The sequence below is a fragment of the Eleutherodactylus coqui genome, chromosome 1, assembly GCF_035609145.1.
Source record: "Eleutherodactylus coqui strain aEleCoq1 chromosome 1, aEleCoq1.hap1, whole genome shotgun sequence".
Taxonomy (NCBI): Eukaryota; Metazoa; Chordata; class Amphibia; order Anura; family Eleutherodactylidae; genus Eleutherodactylus; species Eleutherodactylus coqui.
The window spans coordinates 245,811,128-245,832,408 of NC_089837.1; the positions used below are offsets into that span (position 1 = coordinate 245,811,128).

The 21,281-nt window shown below is 47.2% G+C and overlaps 1 protein-coding gene across 4 annotated transcripts in view; it reads right to left on the reverse strand.

Annotated features, from left to right (window-relative positions):
- The window catches only part of AK9 (adenylate kinase 9), a 165,503-nt gene that overhangs the window by 83,283 nt on the left and 60,939 nt on the right, over positions 1 to 21,281 (reverse strand). For 3 of the 4 annotated variants that reach the window (XM_066607671.1, XM_066607680.1, XM_066607696.1), the window contains exons 12-15: positions 17,319 to 17,499; positions 15,565 to 15,709; positions 8,200 to 8,277; positions 7,003 to 7,089 (exon numbers count right to left, since the gene is read on the reverse strand). In XM_066607671.1, the coding sequence (XP_066463768.1) occupies positions 7,003 to 7,089; positions 8,200 to 8,277; positions 15,565 to 15,709; positions 17,319 to 17,499 (491 nt within the window). The remainder of the gene's footprint in view (positions 1 to 7,002; positions 7,090 to 8,199; positions 8,278 to 15,564; positions 15,710 to 17,318; positions 17,500 to 21,281) is intronic. The other variant, XM_066607687.1, reaches the window with a different exon arrangement.

A 21,281-nucleotide genomic window follows, 5' to 3' on the forward strand; every position in this document is an offset into this window, starting at 1 on the left:
TGGTCGCACAGCTGAAACGCGGCATGACCCTGATGCTGCGTATCTTGACAACCCACACGTGACATTGGCTGTCTTGGTAGCTGTAGGGTAAAAAGGACTTGCACCAAGAGGTTCTTCAGCTCATCCCAGCCAGACATCCTGTCGTTAAATATCTGTACCGCTGTAGAAAGAGGAGATAGAAGCGACCCACTGAAACTGTGACAGTGTCCACAGCATCCACCAATCGGAAAGAAGCCTATGGGTTTTCTAAGGCCTTATGTCCACAGGGAAATTCTATTATCAAATCTGCAGCGGATCACCCTCATGCGTGATCCGCATGTAAAATTGGCCATAGGATATCATTGACCACCCGTGGCTATATAAATAGCCACGGATGGTATTTTAAGTGATTTGCGTATTTCACGTACGTGAAGAAAAAAAAAAAGCGACATGCTCCATTTTAGTGCGGATCACGCGTGCGGGAGCTCATAGGAGCTCATATCTCAATTGAGCTCCCGCATGAAAAAAAACAAACAAAAAACACAATTATAGTGCATCCGCAGCAGAAATCCACACGGGTCTGATTTTCCCAGTGGATATGGGGCCTAAGAAGTCCAGCCTTGGGAATGGCGACTCTTTGGGTAGTCAACTAGGGTTGGCCGTTTACAAGGTGTCAGAGCAAGTACATGACTAGAAAGGTTGGTGTTACAGCAATACTGCACATTATGTGAATTCTGCTGGCCACCGTGTAGAAACATCAGGAGTAGGGAGGGACGAGCGCTAACAATTGAAAGCAGTATAAGAGTATACTGTTCCACAGCCTCCTACAAGCAATTATGCAGGAGGAAATAGTGCAGGAGGATCGCTGTATGCTTACGGATCCGTCTGGTTGAAACACTCTGGTTATCAGACAGTGCAGTATAAGGCGAAGTCCGAAAACTGAGCCAGACCTGTGCTGGGCAGAAAACTCACACTACCTGTGTCTCCCCGCCATACTCATTGTAGAGGGCCTGCACCAAACACGAGGACTGTGAAAAATGGCATTTGTGTCTAGAGATGTTAACCCCAGGGCCAGTAACTCCAGAGACAGGGTCCATGGATGTCAGAGACGGCCAAACTAGGAATTCGCCGTAAATGGGAAATTTAGTTGCCAACTTCCCATACGATTTGTCCCGCGAGGAATAAAAATGACCTGGTCAAAGCAAAGTTGCTGAGGAACTTCAGCAGATCTTCTGCTGATGCAAATGCACCCACCTAAAAGAAAGTACGTCAGCCATAAAGTGAATTGGCTTGCGTCAAATGAGATACCAGAGGATGCAAGACACTCCAACGCCTTGGCTTAGTGAAGTAGTTGTTGGACAGGCTCCAAAAATCGGACCAGAACCCTATGCATTGTACATGCGTAAGAAGAATCCATGCAAAATGTTCAAGGAATGTAGATGAAGACCATTCTGAATTACAGATTACTCCTTACGGCAACAGTCTGGCCATCCACAATAGAGGAAAACTCTTGTCCAGTTATGCAGCCAAATCCAGTTCCACATGAAATTCCGTCTCCATGCATCACAGACAGCATGAGTGACCCATACTCACATGGCTGCGGCTGACGGAAATAGCTGTCCTGTCGTTCTAGAAAGCAGTACATACTGTTTTGGTTCTGAAACCGCCTTGAGAGGGACCATACCCACAGTGATTCAGCGTTTCCTAGAGCTAACCGGAGGGGAGCCAGTGGACTATTTCACAGCCCCCAGGCACCCTGTCGGAGGATGGAAAACCAGACCTACCACTATACGTAGACAGAACAAGGCTATTTATCTGATGAGACAATCTGTGACTGGATGTCAATCTCATATTGTGGTGAGAGTGCACATTATTATGCGGCTCTGGACAGCCCCAACTTGCGGCTCTCCTGTAGATGGAGATTGTGCCAAGTTGCCAGCAAGGAGCTGTCGGCGGGTCGCCATTGGGAAGCTAGCCGTTAGGCAAGTCTCAACCATTCCAGAGCGGAGATGAGGAGCGATGAGTCCACAGATTTCCTGCGCAGAGTACTTGTGCCACATGGAAAGGTACCACATGTCTCAGCAGGCCAGGAGTAATGCTGACCACTGGTTCAAACAATGTTATTTGTAAGACGAGATATTCTCTGTCTGGATGTAAATCTCATACTGTAGTGAGAGCACACATATTATGTGGCTCTGGCAGCCCCTTGTCCGCGTATCCTGGACATGGACACTGCGGTAGACTGGCTGCAGGAGACTGCAGGAGGTTCTGAAGCATAGATGAGGAGTGCAGTGTCCTCCGAATCCCTGATAGTACTCTTTCCATATGGAAAGTCCCACAGGTCTCAGCAAGCTTGGAATAATGCTGACAACCAGTTCGAACACTGTTGTTCATAAAACATGATAATCTGTGACTGGATGTAAATCTCGTATTGTAGCGAGGGCGCACAAAATATGTGGCCCTGGCCGGCCCCTGTCCACGTGTCATCCTTCACTTGGACACTGTGCTAAGGCTGCTTGCAGGATGGTTCCAGAGCAGAGATGGGGAGCGAGGTGTCAGCTGAATCCCTGTGCATAGTACTCTTTCCATATGGAAGGTACCACAAGTCTCAGCCAGCTTGTGGTAATGACGATAACCGGTTGGAGCAATGTTGTTTGTAAAACGAGATAATCTCTGCTGGATGTAGATCTCATACTGTAGCAAGATCACACATTAATATGTGGCTCTGGCCACCCCTGTGCGCATGTCATCCTGGACCCGGACACTGCACCAAGGCTGCCTGCAGGAAAGTGCAGGAGGGGCAACAGGGAGGCTACCGATAGGAAAAGCTCAACCCGGTCCGGAGCATGTGAAAGTACTCTTTCCAGTATAGGATGTACCAGAGGTCTCAGGAAAAACAGATTCATGCTGTCACTAACTGCCTTACGACACATAAAGAGATCACTGTGAGACTGTCTTTAAAATTGTCCATCTCACAGACCACAACCAGGACTGTTTGCGGGGCAGCTACACGATGCATGTCGGCCATCGACAGTGAAAACCACTGCACATTGCAAAATATACGCAGGCCGCATTACAGAATGCATAGCGGCAACAAGCAAGCCGCACGCCGGCATATGCTGAAAACACGCGGTGACCATATGCAGAACTGCACAAGGCAAGCTGCATGGCGGCAATAGACACAAGCCGCACAGCGACAATCGACCCAAAGGTGCACAGCAGGCATATACATAGGGCGCACAGCGCAAAATGCACATGCTGCGCGACGACAAACACACCGTTATCCTCTGTACACTGGCTGCATAGTGCTAGCCAGGCCAGAGACCGCCACGGTAAGGGAGCATGCCCATTCAGGTACAATTGCCTGGCTGATGGGATCGGCAGGGGGACCTGAGCCTACGCAAATGAGAGACAGTCCACACAGCGGAGCTCACACTGACCTCATGGAGATGTTGCGTTACAGTGAGCACAGGCATAAAGCGTGGCTCTAGCTGTAGCTTGTCCAGTATCTTCCGGTTTGGGGGTCGGACATGGCGTTAGCACAATACTGCGCACAGAGTTACTAGGTAGTATTGGTGCAAGGGGCTGCAGGAAAGAAACACAGCATAGGGGAAATTGCCTCAGGCAGAGCTTACCCAATCCCAGGGGACACACGGATCACATCATACAAGTGCTTCTCCTATAGCAGCATCAACATCTCTGTTCACAGACATCTTGCAGGAGCAGAGAGCAGCGAGGGGTAACAGGCAGAGGATGGGGAGGGGGGTGTTGGAGGAGAACCTGGTCACATACAGCACCAGCATATGGGAGGACAGATGGACAACCCAAATTTGCAAAGGCCTACAGTAGGCCCAAACCGGGACCTCGATTTATAGAAACTGGTCCCCACATCCAGCATGCATGGGGGCGCTTTTCCACACTACGTCCGTGGTGACCCTATCACCTCGGGGACCGCTGAACATGACACAGCGGCCGCAAAGTCAAGCAGGCCTGGTAGGCCTGAAAAGCCAGGGCCTAGGGTGACAGAGCCGGCAGCACAGCGCTAATCGTGCCGCCACCTCCAGTGGGATCCCTACAGCAACCCAAAGGGCAGCTGTGCCCAGGGAAGAAAAAGTGAGAAGTTTCCCCCCCCCCAGAGAAGCGTGCTTCGTTTAAGGGGGAAGAAGAGTGGGGACAGGAGAGGTGACGAAGAGGATTATACTTACCTCCTGCATACTCACCCCTCTTCCAGAAGATCCTATTGAGAGATCCGTCCCCGGCTGTGTTTCATGTGCGGCACAGCTGTCCGTCTCCAGCAGTGTTCCCCACCGCACTCGCTGTCACAGAGGATGAGAGTTACTCCAGGGTGGGGTACCCTATAGCTGGCGGGCATCGATCTACTGCACACAGGCATGATCGAGCCACCTTTTCTTCTGTGGGTCGGGCGTAAACAGCACGGCAGAGACACCGTACTGTTCACCCTTCCCTGGGGGGACAGAGAAAAGCCATGTCTCCTCGTATTCCCACAAACGACGTCTTCAGTGAAGACATACTCTAAACATGTGTGCCTCCTGCAGACACTAAGCTAAAAACTGAGCTAGTTTATGCCTGCAAAAGGGGTATAGCTAGTGGGGGAGTTAACAACTTTTATGCTTAGTGTCGCCTCCTAGTGTCAGAAGCTATACCCAAGGTCTCGCTGTGTCCCTCAATGATATGGATGAGAAAATCGTATGTACACCAAATAGAAACTGCAACTCACTCGACAAAAACAAGCCATTACACCACCCATTAGCGGAAACATAAAGAAAAGTTACGGGTTTAAGAATATAGTGACAGAATGCATTTTTTAATGCTAACCTGTTAGACCCCTAATGGGCCCCATCTACGGGCACTACAGTATAGCAACGGACATACTGATTTCACAGATTTCGGTTTATCATGTATACTGAGTAATTCATTAGTTTTAGAAAACTGACATTTCAAAGTTAGCAGTGAGTCCACTGTGGTTTATAAATATTTATATATCCACTGCCACTTTTGAACAAGCCCCACAGAGTCATGTTTTTTTTTTAAACTGACTCCTTGATGGGTCAGTTCCTTTCCAGTTGCTTGCTACATAATCCCATAGACCAGTGTTTCTCAACTCCAGTCCTCAGGACCCCCAACAGGTCATGTTTTCAAGATGGCCTATAGTAAGAACACTGGTAGCAATGTCTGAGGCACTGACAATAATTACATCATCTGTGCAATACTAAGGAAATCCTGAAGACATGGCCTGTTTTGGGGTCCTGAGGACTGGAGTTGAGAAACACTGCCATAGACTATTAATCTGCCACAAACTAGTTTATGCAAATAAAGAAGATGGAACAATACCTCTGCAGCGCCACCTATTGGATGGCAGCTTTCCTTCAAATCAATGTCAGACCCAACATATATTTCCCAACAGAGCATGCATGGCCTTATGAGTCTCATCACTCACCTCCTAGGTGTCTCCACATAGCTTTTAGGTGCTCTCCTTAAGGAGAGATGATGCCCATCCCAATCTATTTTATGGTCGACTTTAAATTGTGTGATTTCTGCACTTCTCTTCCCAGTGAACAGATATGTAGCCTTATATTGTCAAGACCACTATATCTCTTCAAAGGCAAGAGCCCACTTTTAGACTAGTTAATTTAAAGTATCTATAAGGATAGTGTATAGTATATTGCAGTGGTCCCCAACCTTTTTGGCACCAGGGACCGGCTTCAAGCAAGAACATTTTCACAAGGCCCGGCAGGGTTGAGCGGGACATGGGCGGGGCTTTGGTTATATGGGGCGGGGTTATGAAGGGGGTTGGAGTTTAGTGCATACTTATGTAATTATGACATTTAGAATGTCCTGGCAGCACACACATAGGGCAGTATATAAGCTATTCCCCCCCCCTGCCCCCCCTAGCACACACATAGGGCAGCATATAATTTATCTCCCCCCCCCAGTAATAGACAGCCCTCCCCAGTAATAAGCAGCCCCTCCCCCTGTAACAAGCAGCCCCCCAGTAATAGGCAGCCCCCACCCCTCAGTAATAGGCTGCCCCCCCAGTAATAACCAGCCCACCCCCCAGTAATAAGCAGCCCCCCCAGTAGTAAGCAGCCCCCCCAGTAGTAAGCAGCCCCCCCAGTAGTAAGCAGCCCCCCCTAGTAGTAAGCAGCCCCCCCCAGTAGTAAGCAGCCCCCCCCAGTAGTAAGCAGCCCCCCCCAGTAGTAAGCAGCCCCCCCAGTAATAAGCAGCCCCCCCTAGTAGTAAGCAGCCCCCCCAGTAATAAGCAACCCCCCCAGTAGTAAGCAGCCCCCCCAGTAATAAGCATCCCCCCCCCCAGTAGTAAGCAGCCCCACCCCCCAATGGTAAGCAGCCCCTACCCCCAGTAGTAAGCAGCCCCCCCAGTTGTAAGCAGCTCCCCCAGTTGTAAGCAGCTCCCCCCAGTAACAGGCAGCCCCCCAGTAACAGGCAGCCCCCCAAGTAGTAAGCAGCCCCCCCCCACAGTAACAGGCAGCCCCCCAGTAGTAAGCAGCCCCCCCAGAAATAAACAGCCCCCCCCAGAAGTAAGCAGCCCCCCCAACCCATATACTTACCTCCTCCCTGCTGTCAGCGTCGCTCTCTCTCTGCTTGCCCTGACGTCAGTGTGCAGCCCGGCACGCTTCCTCCCCGAGCCCTCTCCTGCGGAACTAATGAGCAGGGGACTCGGGGAGGAGGATCCTGCCTGCACACTGACGTCAGTGTGCGCCGGGATCAGCGCGATTACCAGCGGGGAGCTGCGGCGCCCCCGCTGGTAATTGCTTCAGTGGTAAGCGGCAGGCCACATAACACGAGGCAGCGGGCCGGATTCGGCCCGCGGGCCTTGTGTTTAGAAGAAAAGTTCCTGCCGGTGCCGCGGACCAGCGCTAAGCACCTAACGGCCCGGCCCCGGTCCGCGGACCGGTGGTTGGGGACCCCTGGTATATTGGAATGTTTTCATCTCATTTTAAATAATTGTAGCCAAATTTTATTCTTATTTGTTTGCTGTTTTACCTGATTCATCAATGACACTTCGTTCCTCTGTCTTCTCTATTAGTTCTTCCTCTTGCACTGGGGTCTTCTCGGTCCTATCCAATTCTTCTGTATGATTTGTGAGGAGCACAACATTAATTGCATTGGATGTATATTTTACCATTTTTTGAACTTGATAAAAAAACATTCCAGCTATGTAAAGAATTAGTTTCTAGTGTTTTCTTTTTAATGCGGTTTAACCCAATATTTTCAGAACTTCAAAAATTAAACTTGGTAAATGAGAAAGGTTGATATACTTTTGCTTTTTTGAATCCCAATTATCCTTGAATTCCCGAAGCACAAATTTTATAGGAGTCTAAATTATGGCACATCGCTGATTGTGGGGGAACCACAAAATAAAGCCTTCAAACATGAATTTTTAAAAATCACTTTCATTGTATTTTTCATTCATACTTTGCTCTCTTTAGGCTATTTTAACACTGTAATTAAAGGCTATTGAAAAGAATAGCGCAGCATGCATATTTTTTCAGTCAAAATAACTGAAAAAACAATAAAACACCAATAAATCCCATAAGTCAATGTGGTTTTTCAGATGCTGTTGGGATCTGTTATATGATATATTCACGCACAACACTATCTGTAGCTAGTACATATTTACCTCAAGAAGTGCTCACTGCATATGGATTTATACAGCTGTGATAGAATTCAATACTAGCTGTATAAATTTGGATAAAAAGTCCCCCGCCGTGGCTGATGCTTGCAAAAAGCATTAAATCATTAAAGGAAATGCCACCACCTTTATATGGTACTTGCCTCTCTGAAGGCAGCATAAGGTAGTGACAGACAGGCTGATGAAAGCCATCTGTGTGTTTTATGTATCTGTGAACTAGTTTGTTAAAAGCTTACATTTTATCAGTAGCAGCACACGCTGATCTTTTCTACCTTATCAATGAATCAAACATTTCATAAGACTTCCTGAGACCTAGCAGGGCTGAGCTGCTGCCCAAAAAATGTAGAGACAGTTATTGATAACCTACTCCTCCCATTTTGGAGGTTTAATGGTTCCCTAGGGGTACCTACTCTGCCCACCACTTGTCCCAGAATGAATCTACAATAGTAACATACCATTTCTAATGTTTGATGTGAAAAACTATAAACAACAAGATCCTGTAATATGAGGAAGATCTAGAGGTTTATATTAGGTTATATTTAAATTACCTTTCTCACTATTATTTTCATCTGCTTGTCTTGACATTTCATCATGTTCCCCTTCATGTTCTGTTTCTTTCTGATCAGCTGTCATTAGTATGATAAAATTCATTATATTACACTTCTTGATGAAAGGTCCATATCTGTGAACCCCTTCCTGACATTTTTCTGCCCAACAGGCTCCAAATTCTTAATACTTTGATGAAAAACAATTATAAACCTAAAAGGTTCTGTATTGATTAGAGCCCCCTCCTCGAAATATTAACCTCAAGCAGGCAAGACCCTGAAAATGTCCATATTTATTGCAGATTATAAATATTGTTCGCACAAGGGGTATTCCAGGGCTTTGCTAACTTTCTCTATTCATGACTGACATGTCATCAATAGATCGTAGGGAGGGACCTGCCACAGAGATCCCTGCCGATCAGCTAATTCCCAGTGCCGCTGACGCCATGGTCAATAAAGGAAGTTAGCAGAAAGTGTTGGTACTGCAGGCAAAGCTGTTGTTGAATTCAATGGGAGCTGCACTGCAATACCGACCCGGGCTACTACTCTATAATCAGCGTTTTCTTCTTCCTCCGTGGACTATAGCAACAGCTGCACCAGGACCAGATGATCTGCATGTGTTCAAGTGGTGGGTCCCCACCAATCATCTATTGATGACCTGTCAGTCCTCAATAAACAAAAGTTAGCAAAATCCAGGAATACTATAAGTGCATTTTAACCCCTTAGTGATGTAATACATTTTCTAACCAACCAATTGTGGCTGGGATAATAATACCCTGAAAGCAGGTCACTACCACCTTTAGCTGGGATTACGCAAACAACTGAGCTGACTGTTTTACATAGTTTTTGTAGTTTTTGTAGCTCCTATAAAGGTTGATGGGAATTTAAAAAATAGCGTACACAGCCAGAAATCATAACTTCTTCAAAATTTTTTTTAAATATAGCTATATTAGACCTTAAATTTTGAGTAACGAGTCAAAGGTTTTATAGAAACCATCTTGTGGTACATATAATGTATTGAACAGGTATTTATAAACTCTTTTTGTGAGGAATGGGAAATTGATAAATCCTCTTTTGGGATTTGTATTTTTGGCTTTCACCATGCACTATAAATGACATCTTAGTTTTAGTATGTGGGTCAAAACAATTGTGAGAATACCCTCATTTATGTAGTTCGTTAAATTTTATTATTTTTGTACTATAAAATGCCACATTTTTAAAAAGGATATATTGATTTTTTTGTGATCACAGTCCAAGACCCAGAATAATTTTGTTTCCTTTTTAGGCTATCTACTGTGTAATATAAAAGATTTATTAATTTTATAGCATAGTTTGTTATGAATGCCACAATACCAATTCTGTATAATTTTTAAATTGTTTTTACTTTTGTTTCACTTTTTCCAAACGCTTCACTTTTTTAATTTTAAGTCCCACTACAGGATTTGACCCCGCTATCCATTAGTCACTTCAATAATACACTGACCTACTTTTGTATTATAGTTAGAGATGAGCGAGCACCAAAATGCTCGGGTGCTCGTTACTCGGGACGAAATTTTCGCGATGCTCGAGGGTTCGTTTCGAATAACGAACCCCATTGAAGTCAATGGGCGACACGAGCATTTTTGTGTATCGCCGATGCTCGCTAAGGTTTCCATTTGTGAAAATCTGGGCAATTCAAGAAAGTGATGGGAACGACACAGCAACAGATAGGGCAGGCGAGGGGCTACATGTTGGGCTGCATCTCAAGTTCCCAGGTCCCACTATTAAGCCACAATAGCGACAAGAGTGCCCCCCCCCCAACAATTTTTACTTCTGAAAAGCCCTCATTAGCAATGCATACCTTAGCTAAGCACCACACTACCTCCAACAAAGCACAATCACTGCCTGCATGACACTCCGCTGCCACTTCTCCTGGGTTACATGCTGCCCAACCCCCCCCCCCCCCCCCCCGCACGACCCAGTGTCGACAACGCACACCAAAGTGTCCCTGCGCAGCCTTCAGCTGCCCTCATGCCACACCACCCTCATGTCTATTTATAAGTGCGTCTGCCATGAGGAGGAACCGCAGGCACACACTGCAGAGGGTTGGCACGGCTAGGCAGCGACCCTCTTTAAAAGGGGCGGGGCGATAGCCCACAATGCTGTACAGAAGCAATGAGAAATATAATCTTGTGCCACCGCCATCAGGAGCTGCACACGTGGGCATAGCAATGGGGAACCTATGTGCCACACACTATTCATTCTGTCAAGGTGTCTGCATGGGTGAGTGCCAGGAAGCCACCGGCGGTACATAAATATATCCCATTGCATTGCCCATCACAGCTGAGGTAATGTCATGTTTAATGCAGGTGGGCTTCGGCTCACACTGCATGCCACAGTCAGACTGGGGTTCTTTAGAAGTGGACACATGCAGTTACAACTCCGTGTGGACCGACAGCATGGGTGGCTGCCAGGAAGCCACCGGCGGTACATAAATATATCCCATTGCAGTGCCCAGCACAGCTGATGTAACGTCAGCTTTAATGCAGGTGGGCAAAAAATTAATTGGATTACACTGTAGGCGAGGGCCCCAAAAAATTGGTGTACCAACAGTACTAATGTATGTCAGAAAAATTGCCCATGCCCAACCAAGAGGGCAGGTAAAACCCATTAATCGCTTTGGTTAATGTGGCTTAATTTGTAACTAGGCCTAGAGGCAGCCCAGTTAAAATAAAAATTGGTTCAGGTGCAAGTTTCAACGCTTTAAGGAGCATTGAAACGTATAAAAATTGTTTAGAAAAATTATATGATTGAGCCTTGTGGGCCTAAGAGAAATTGCCCGTTCGGCGTGATTACCTCAGGTTTCAGGAGGAGGAGCAGGAGGAGGAGGATGAATATTATACACAGATTGATGAAGCTAAAAGGTCCACGTTTTTGATGGTGATAGAGAACAATGCTTCCATCCGCGGGTGCAGCCTACGTATTGTTTAGGTATCGCTGCTGTCCGCTGGTGGAGAAGAGAAGTCTGGGGAAATCCAGGCTCTGTTTATCTTGATGAGTGTAAGCCTGTCGGCAGTCGGTTGACAGGCGGGTACGCTTATCCGTGATGATTCCCCCAGCCGCACTAAACACCCTCTCTGACAAGACGCTAGCCGCAGGACAAGCAAGCACCTCCAGGGCATACAGCGCGAGTTCAGGCCACGTGTCCAGCTTCGACACCCAGTAGTTGTAGGGGGCAGAGGCGTCACGGAGGACGGTCGTGCGATCGGCTACGTACTCCCTCACCATCCTTTTACAGTGCTCCCGCCGACTCAGCCTTGACTGGGGAGCGGTGACACAGTCTTGCTGGGGAGCCAGAAAGCTGTCAAAGGCCTTAGAGAGTGTTCCCCTGCCTGTGCTGTACATGCTGCCTGATCTCCGCGCCTCCCCTGCTAGCTGGCCCTCGGAACTGCGCCTTCGGCCACTAGCGCTGTCGGATGGGAATTTTACCATCAGTTTGTCCGCCAGGGTCCTGTGGTATAGCATCACTCTCGAACCCTTTTCCTCTTCGGGTATGAGAGTGGAAAGGTTCTCCTTATACCGTGGGTCGAGCAGTGTGTACACCCAGTAATCCGTAGTGGCCAGAATGCGTGTAACGCGAGGGTCACGAGAAAGGCATCCTAACATGAAGTCAGCCATGTGTGCCAGGGTACCTGTACGCAACACATGGCTGTCCTCACTAGGAAGATCACTTTCAGGATCCTCCTCCTCCTCCTCAGGCCATAGACACTGAATGGATGACAGGCAAGCAGCATGGGTACCCTCAGCAGTGGGCCAAGCTGTCTCTTCCCCCTCCTCCTCATGCTCCTCCTCCTCCTCCTCAACGCGCTGAGATATAGACAGGAGGGTGCTCTGACTATCCAGCGACATACTATCTTCCCCCGCCTCTGTTTCCGAGCGCAAAGCGTCTGCCTTTATGCTTTGCAGGGAACTTCTCAAGAAGCATAGCAGAGGAATGGTGACGCTAATGATTGCAGCATCGCCACTCACCATCTGGGTAGACTCCTCAAAGTTTCCAAGGACCTGGCAGATGTCTGCCAACCAGGCCCACTCTTCTGCAAAGAATTGAGGAGGCTGACTCCCACTGCGCCGCCCATGTTGGAGTTGGTATTCCACTATAGCTCTACGCTGTTCATAGAGCCTAGCCAACATGTGGAGCGTAGAGTTCCACCGTGAACTCTACGCTCTCTGATTGCGAGACAGAGGTTGCGTAGGAGGAGGAGGAGGAGGGTGGTTTAGTGGAGGAAGCATACACCGCCGCAGATACCACCACCGAGCTGGGGCCCGCAATTCTGGGGGTGGGTAGGACGTGAGCGGTCCCAGGCTCTGACTCTGTCCTAGCCTCCACTAAATTCACCCAATGTGCCGTCAGGGAGATATAGTGGCCCTGCCCGCCTGTGCTTGTCCACGTGTCCGTTGTTAAGTGGACCTTGGCAGTAACCGCGTTGGTGAGGGCGCGTACAATGTTGCGGGAGACGTGGTCGTGCAGGGCTGGGACGGCACACCAGTAAAAGTAGTGGCGACTGGGAACCGAGTAGTGCGGGGCCGCCGCCGCCATCATCATACCTTTGAAAGCCTCCGTTTCCACAACCCTATACGGCAGCATCTCCAGGCTGATAAATTTGGCTATGTGCACGTTTAACGCTCGAGCGTGCGGGTGCGTGGCGGCGTACTTGCGCTTGCGCTCCAACACTTGCGCTAGCGACGGCTGGACGGTGTGCTGAGAGACATTGGTGGATGGGGCCGAGGACAGCAGAGGTGAGGGTGTGGGTGCAGGCCAGGAGACGGTAGTGCCTGTGTCCTGAGAGGGGGGTTGGATCTCAGTGGCAGGTTGGGGCACAGGGGGAGAGGCAGCGGTGCAAACCGGAGGCGGTGAACGGCCTTCGTCCCACCTTGTGGGGTGCTTGGCCATCATATGTCTGCGCATGCTGGTGGTGGTGAGGCTGGTGGTGGTGGCTCCCCGGCTGATCTTGGCGCGACAAAGGTTGCACACCACTGTTCGTCGGTCGTCTGCACTCTCAGTTAAAAACTGCCAGACCTTTGAGCACCTCGGCCTCTGCAGGGTGGCATGGTGCGAGGGGGCGCTTTGGGAAACAGTTGGTGGATTATTCGGTCTGGCCCTGCCTCTACCCCTGGCCACCGCACTGCCTCTTCCAACCTGCCCTGCTGCTGCACTTGCCTCCCCCTCTGAAGACCTGTCCTCAGTAGGAGTAGCAAACCAGGTGGGGTCAGTCACCTCATCGTCCTGCTGCTCTTCCTCCGAATCCTCTGTGCGCTCCTCCCTCGGACTTACTCCAATTACTACTACCTGAGTGATAGATAACTGTGTCTCATCGTCATCGTCCTCCTCACCCACTGAAAGCTCTTGAGACAGTTGCCGGAAGTCCCCAGCCTCATCCCCCGGACCCCGGGAACTTTCCAAAGGTTGGGCATCGGTCACGACAAACTCCTCCAGTGGGAGACGATTCGGAACCATTGCTGCCCATTCTGGGCAGGGGCCCGAGAACAGTTTCTGGGAGTCTGGCTGCTCCTCAGAATGTGTCATTGTAATGGAGTGAGGAGGCTGGGAGGAAGGCGGAGCAGCAGCCAGAGGATTCAGAGTTGCAGCAGTGGACGGCGCAGAATTCTGGGTGGTCGATAGATTGCTGGATGCACTTTCTGCCATCCACGACAGGACCTGCTCACACTGCTCATTTTCTAATAAAGGTCTACCGGCTGGACCCATTAATTGTGAGATGAATGTGGGGACGCCAGAAACGTGCCTCTCTCTTAATCCCGCAGCAGTCGGCTGCGATACACCTGGATCAGGAGCTCGGCCTGTGCCCACACCCTGACTTGGGCCTCCGCGTCCTCGCCCGCGTCCACGTCCTCTAGGCCTACCCCTCAGCATGCTGTATTACCAGTAGTGCAGAAACAGAACGCTGTAATTAACTGTGCCGCTTATTGGCCTGTGGTTGGAGGCTGACTATGCTTACGGAACGCACAGCAGAGGCAGGAAAGAATTTTGCGCAAGCCTGCTGTAACACTTAGCTGGCTGCGTATGAATTAGGACAACTACCCCCAGCAGAGACGCAGTACAGTCAGGACGGTCACAGGCAGCCCAAATAGATTTTTTTTTCCAAATTTTTTTTGGAAAAGCCCACTGCCTATATAGACTGGATATGTCTTTCACTGTCCCTGCCTCACCACCACTACTGGCCGTGGACTATGTAAAATTACTGCAGGACGCAATGCTCTGGACGCAACGCTCTGCACGGCCGATATACAAAAAAAAAAAAAAAATGTGCAACACTGCAAAAAGCAGCCTCAACAGTACTGCACACGGTCAGATGTGGCCCTAAGAAGGACCGTTGGGGTTCTTGAAGCCTAAAATCAATCCTAACACTCTCCCTATAGCAGCTCTGGCATCAGCAGCACTTTCCCTGATCTCTGTCAGAATGCATCTGTGGCGAGCCGCGGGAGGGGCCGATTTATATACTCGGGTGACACCTGATCTCGCCAGCCACTCACTGCAGGGGGGTGGTATAGGGCTTGAACGTCGCAGGGGGAAGTTGTAATGCCTTCCCTGTCTTTCTATTGGCCAGAAAAGCGCGCTAACGTCTCAGAGATGAAAGTGAAAGTAACTCGAACATCGCGTGGTGCTCGCCTCTAGTAACGAGCATCTCGAACACGCTAATACTCGAACGAGTATCAAGCTCGGACGAGTACGTTCGCTCATCTCTAATTGTAGTGTATCATGCCTGTCAGTGTTACAGTGACGGGAAGTCTTTAGGTCCTACTACATACTGATAGGTGAATTTAGATTGTGAGCCCCAATGGAGTCAGACCACAACACCCAGTGGTGCAGAATATGTGCTATATAAATTTGTAAATAAATGTTTAGTCAGGCGTTATCTAGATTTATCCACATCACATTCCAATTATAATGTATCACCTTTTCAGGGTAACCCATAATTGTAGGGGTCCTGGAGCTTTTACAGCTCTACCTGTTCAACAAACTATATAGCTGGCTCATCTAGTACATATGGATAGCTTCATTACTTAAATGAAACATATCTACTGATAGAAGGTCATTAGGAAATTATTATATGAGCAATTATAGCACTTTTTATATTGAACAAAACAGGATTTATCTATAGTGCAAATATATATCAAAATGCTTTTAAATAGAATACCTCGATAGAAAACCATATTAAAACAACTGTCTATTAGAATGAAGAGGGATATAAATTCAGTAATAATTTACCAACTTCTACAAAAAAAAATAGACAAGAAGAAAACAAAACAAAAAAAAAAAAACAGAAGGGAGGAGAAAGGGATAAAGTGGAAAAGATCCACATTTTTCCATACCTTCTGCTATCAATGATTTCTCTTTCTGTAACTTTTCTTTGACAGCTTCTATAGCTTTTTCAGTGGCCTCTTCACAGGCTTTTACCATGGCACTTTGTTTAGCTTCTTCCAGATATGGTATGATAAGCACAGACATATCAAAGACCTACAGATACATACATGGAGCATATGAAAACGCAAAAGATAAAAGCATACTATTTTGTGCATCATTGGTAAAACTAGATCACTATTTTATCTACCAACCAAGTAGAATCATGTATATGAAGGATCCACAATGTACAATTTTCACTCACTATTCTCTGTCTTTAAAATCCAAATCTTTCAAAAGAGACAGAAGAATTTTAGTAAGCCTACATCTACAGAAGATCTGTGGTTAGATCTCCAGGATGTTTGGAAGGCAAAGGTGGTCACACCAAATATTTTCTCCATTAACTTAGCTTTTTTTTGTCTATTAATAAAATACGATTTACACTTATATTTTTGAAAGCATTCTTACTTTACTGCACACTTGCCTAAAACGTAACATATGTTGTTTACAGTACCACAGTATTGTATTTTTTTCCAATTGTAATACTTCAAGATTTGCTGCAAATGTCTTTGTTTCACAGATGAAGAGGCTGACTGTACTGACTAAAGCTCTGTTCACATCTGCGCTGTGATTTCAGTTTATAATCTTACAGGACACAGACGGATCCCACTGACCTATACTAGAGGTTGCCAAGTTCCCCAAGCTGTCTGTCATTTTGCCATAAAAAATATTGCTGCATAAGGTACTATTTTTTCAGGTGTGGAGGAATCTGAAACACAGCTGCAAACACAGCTTAGGGGGCTTCACAATGGTGTCAAAATCGTGCGAGATTTGTGTGTTGCGAGATAAACAAATCTCGCAAAGATTTGAAACCTATTCACATTTGTGATATTTTCCTGCATGGCACCACGATGCAATGCTGTATAGGAAAAAAAAAACTTGCAGCATGTCCTATCTTTCTGTGATATCACGCAAAGGGATGGGAGAACTCCACGCTCTTCTGCTGCGGCTGTGAGAGCCATGCTGGAGGATTCGTTCATCTTCGCAGTGATGTGAGCCTGTTTTCAGATGAAAATGCCTCGCATCCATGAGTTTCACAGGGATGGCGAGGGCGATATCAGGCCGTATCGCCCTCGTCAGTGTTAAGGAGCCCCTAGTGAATAAAATAAACTCCTGCTTTCATATCAAAATCAGGTTCTGCAGCTGCTTAATAAAAACATTCGAACTGCAGCATTATGCTTTTATATGGTCACAGAACCCCTTATAACGTCTAATAATCTTAATCATTTAAAAAGGAGTTTTCCAGGCACAAATACTATTGATCGGCGGGGGTCTACCACTCGGAAACCCAGCCAATTAACGAAGTGAGTACATGCTGTCAGAACAGCTATATACAGGGGCCAGAGTGGAAGTTGCTGCTCCGACCCCTGCGTAGTGGCCAGTGTTGTAATTGCAGGCACAGCTTTCATTGAATTCAATGGAATTTGCACCTGCAATTATAAGCATGGGCCACTACACAGGGGTTAGAGCAGTGGCTTCTACTCCAACCCCTATATATAGTGGAGATCCCAGCGGGTATCCACTCAGCTGATCGGCCGGGTTCCTGAGCCAAGGACCTTCGCTGATCAACTATTGATGACTTTTCCTTGCTTGTAAAACCCATTTAAAGAAGAGTGCATATTATTCCATTTATGTTGTTTCTGTGAAAACAATGGCATTCAGGTACCTTTCCTGAGTATTTGTTGGCTATTGAGTTGCAGACTGTTGTCTTCCCTGAGGATTTTGGTCCAAGAACAGCCACTTTACAGGGAGGCAGCGGCATAGGAGGAAGAAGGTAAGGCCGTGGATTCTGCATGAACTTTATTAATGATTCTTCAGAAGAAAGGGCATACATTTTATCTAGAAAACTAAAAAAATCAATCAATAGATAACATGAGAATATAATAGGTTAGTATAATTTCTACTGAAAGCTTACCTATATTTACTGAGAAGATAGTAAAATTTCATTTTTAATAATCTATCATCCAATTAAAAACTATTCTAACTTTCGAACTTTCGAAGTGTTTTTTGTGTAACAGGCTTAATGTTCACTAGAGATGAGCGAACGTGTTCTTCCGAGCTTGATATTCGTGCGAATATTAGGGTGTTCGGGATGTTCGTTATTCGTAACGAACACCATGCGGTGTTCTGGTTATTTTCACTTCCTTCCCTGAGACGTTAGCGCGCTTTTCTGGCCAATTGAAAGACAGGGAAGGCATTACAACTTCCCCCTGTGACGTTCAAGCCCTATACCACCCCCCTGCTGTGAGTGGCTGGGAAGATCAGGTGTCACCCGAACATAAAAGTCGGCCCCTCCCGCGGTTCGCCTCAGATGCCGTGTGAGTTAGATGAGGGACAGTGCTGTTTGTACCGGAGCTGCTGTAGGGAAAGAATTGGTAGTTAGTGTAGGCTTCAAGACCCCCCAAAGGTCCTTATTAGGGCCACTGATAGCTGTGTGTTGGCTGCTGTTAGCAGTGGCAAATTTTTTTTTCTCAAAATCGCCTCTGCAGACCGTTGCACCTGGCATTAGGGACAGAAGTGCTGCATAGGCAGGGAGAGTGTTAGGAGTGAGTGTAGCCTTCAAGAACCTCAACGGTCCTTTCTAGGGCCATATTTATCCGTGTGCAGTACTGTCCAGGCTGCTGTTAGCTGTGCTGCATTTTTTTTGCTTCTCAAAATCGCCTCTGCAGACCATTGCACCCTCCATTGATACTGCAGGGAAAGAATTGTATAGGCAGGGCGACAACACAGTTGTTATTCATTGAATATACGCAGTGCTGCCTTTTGGTGCCAAAAAACTGAAAACAAATCTATTTGTCCAGCCTCTGTCCGTCCTAAGGGCTGTGGACACGTGTGAGCTGCGTGAACAACATTGCTAAATCAGACGCACCCAGCTACGCTTTACTGCTGGCTTCGCCATTTGCTTTCCTTAATTGGGAAAAAAATACCTGCTCTCCAAGAGTTATAATAACTCTGCTACCCTCACGTTCTGTGACACATAAGCAGGGACACAGCACAGTTATTAAACTTCTCATGTTCATTGAATATACGCAGTGCTGCCTTTTGGTGGAAAAAAACTGAAAACAAATCTATTTGTCCAGCCTCTGTCCGTCCTAAGGGCGGTGGAGACGTGTGAGCTGCGTGAACAACATTGCTAAATCAGACGCACCCAGCTACGCTTTACTGCTGGCTTCGCCATTTGCTTTCCTTAATTGGGAAAAAAAATACCTGCTCTCCAAGAGTTATAATAACTCTGCTACCCTCACGTTCTGTGACACATAAGCAGGGACACAGCACAGTTATTAAACTTCTCATGTTCATTGAATATACGCAGTGCTGCCTTTTGGTGGAAAAAAACTGAAAACAAATCTATTTGTCCAGCCACTGTCCGTCCTAAGGGCGGTGGAGACGTGTGAGCTGCGTGAACAACATTGCTAAATCAGACGCACCCAGCTACGCTTTACTGCTGGCTTCGCCATTTGCTTTCCTTAATTGGGAAAAAAATACCTGCTCTCCAAGAGTTATAATAACTCTGCTACCCTCACGTTCTGTGACACATAAGCAGGGACACAGCACAGTTATTAAACTTCTCATGTTCATTGAATATACGCAGTGCTGCCTTTTGGTGGAAAAAAACTGAAAACAAATCTATTTGTCCAGCCTCTGTCCGTCCTAAGGGCGGTGAAGACGTGTGAGCTGCGTGAACAACATTGCTAAATCAGACGCACCCAGCTACACTTTACTGCTGGCTTCGCCATTTGCTTTCCTTAATTGGGAAAAAAATACCTGCTCTCCAAGAGTTATAATAACTCTGCTACCCTCACGTTCTGTGACACATAAGCAGGGACACAGCACAGTTATTAAACTTCTCATGTTCATTGAATATACGCAGTGCTGCCTTTTGGTGGAAAAAAACTGAAAACAAATCTATTTGTCCAGCCTCTGTCCGTCCTAAGGGCGGTGGAGACGTGTGAGCTGCGTGAACAACATTGCTAAATCAGACGCACCCAGCTACGCTTTACTGCTGGCTTCGCCATTTGCTTTCCTTAATTGGGAAAAAAATACCTGCTCTCCAAGAGTTATAATAACTCTGCTACCCTCACGTTCTGTGACACATAAGCAGGGACACAGCACAGTTATTAAACTTCTCATGTTCATTGAATATACGCAGTGCTGCCTTTTGGTGGAAAAAAACTGAAAACAAATCTATTTGTCCAGCCTCTGTCCGTCCTAAGGGCGGTGGAGACGTGTGAGCTGCGTGAACAACATTGCTAAATCAGACGCACCCAGCTACGCTTTACTGCTGGCTTCGCCATTTGCTTTCCTTAATTGGGAAAAAAATACCTGCTCTCCAAGAGTTATAATAACTCTGCTACCCTCACGTTCTGTGACACATAAGCAGGGACACAGCACAGTTATTAAACTTCTCATGTTCATTGAATATACGCAGTGCTGCCTTTTGGTGGAAAAAAACTGAAAACAAATCTATTTGTCCAGCCTCTGTCCGTCCTAAGGGCGGTGAAGACGTGTGAGCTGCGTGAACAACATTGCTAAATCAGACGCACCCAGCTACACTTTACTGCTGGCTTCGCCATTTGCTTTCCTTAATTGGGAAAAAAATACCTGCTCTCCAAGAGTTATAATAACTCTGCTACCCTCACGTTCTGTGACACATAAGCAGGGACACAGCACAGTTATTAAACTTCTCATGTTCATTGAATATACGCAGTGCTGCCTTTTGGTGGAAAAAAACTGAAAACAAATCTATTTGTCCAGCCTCTGTCCGTCCTAAGGGCGGTGGAGACGTGTGAGCTGCGTGAACAACATTGCTAAATCAGACGCACCCAGCTACGCTTTACTGCTGGCTTCGCCATTTGCTTTCCTTAATTGGGAAAAAAATACCTGCTCTCCAAGAGTTATAATAACTCTGCTACCCTCACGTTCTGTGACACATAAGCAGGGACACAGCACAGTTATTAAACTTCTCATGTTCATTGAATATACGCAGTGCTGCCTTTTGGTGGAAAAAAACTGAAAACAAATCTATTTGTCCAGCCTCTGTCCGTCCTAAGGGCGGTGGAGACGTGTGAGCTGCGTGAACAACATTGCTAAATCAGACGCACCCAGCTACGCTTTACTGCTGGCTTCGCCATTTGCTTTCCTTAATTGGGAAAAAAATACCTGCTCTCCAAGAGTTATAATAACTCTGCTACCCTCACGTTCTGTGACACATTAGCAGGGACACAGCACAGTTATTAAACTTAGATAATTCATTCACTAGAGGCAGTGGGGCCTTTCGTTTTCCAAAAAGGGCAAAAATTATATTTGGCCTGCAGTCTTGCGCCAATTTATTTCCTGCCTGTGAAATCAAATCACTGGTAATACAGCATGCTGAGGGGTAGGGGTAGGCCTAGAGGACGTGGACGCGGCCGAGGACGCGGAGGGCCAAGTCAGGGTGTGGGCACAGCCCGAGCTCCTGATCCTGGTGTGTCGCAGCCGACTGCTGCGCGATTAGGAGAGAGGCACGTTTCTGGCGTCCCCACATTCATCGCCCAATTAATGGGTCCACGCGGGAGACGGTTATTAGAAAATGAGCAGTGTGAGCAGGTCCTGTCCTGGATGGCAGAAAGTGCTTCGAGCAACCTATCGT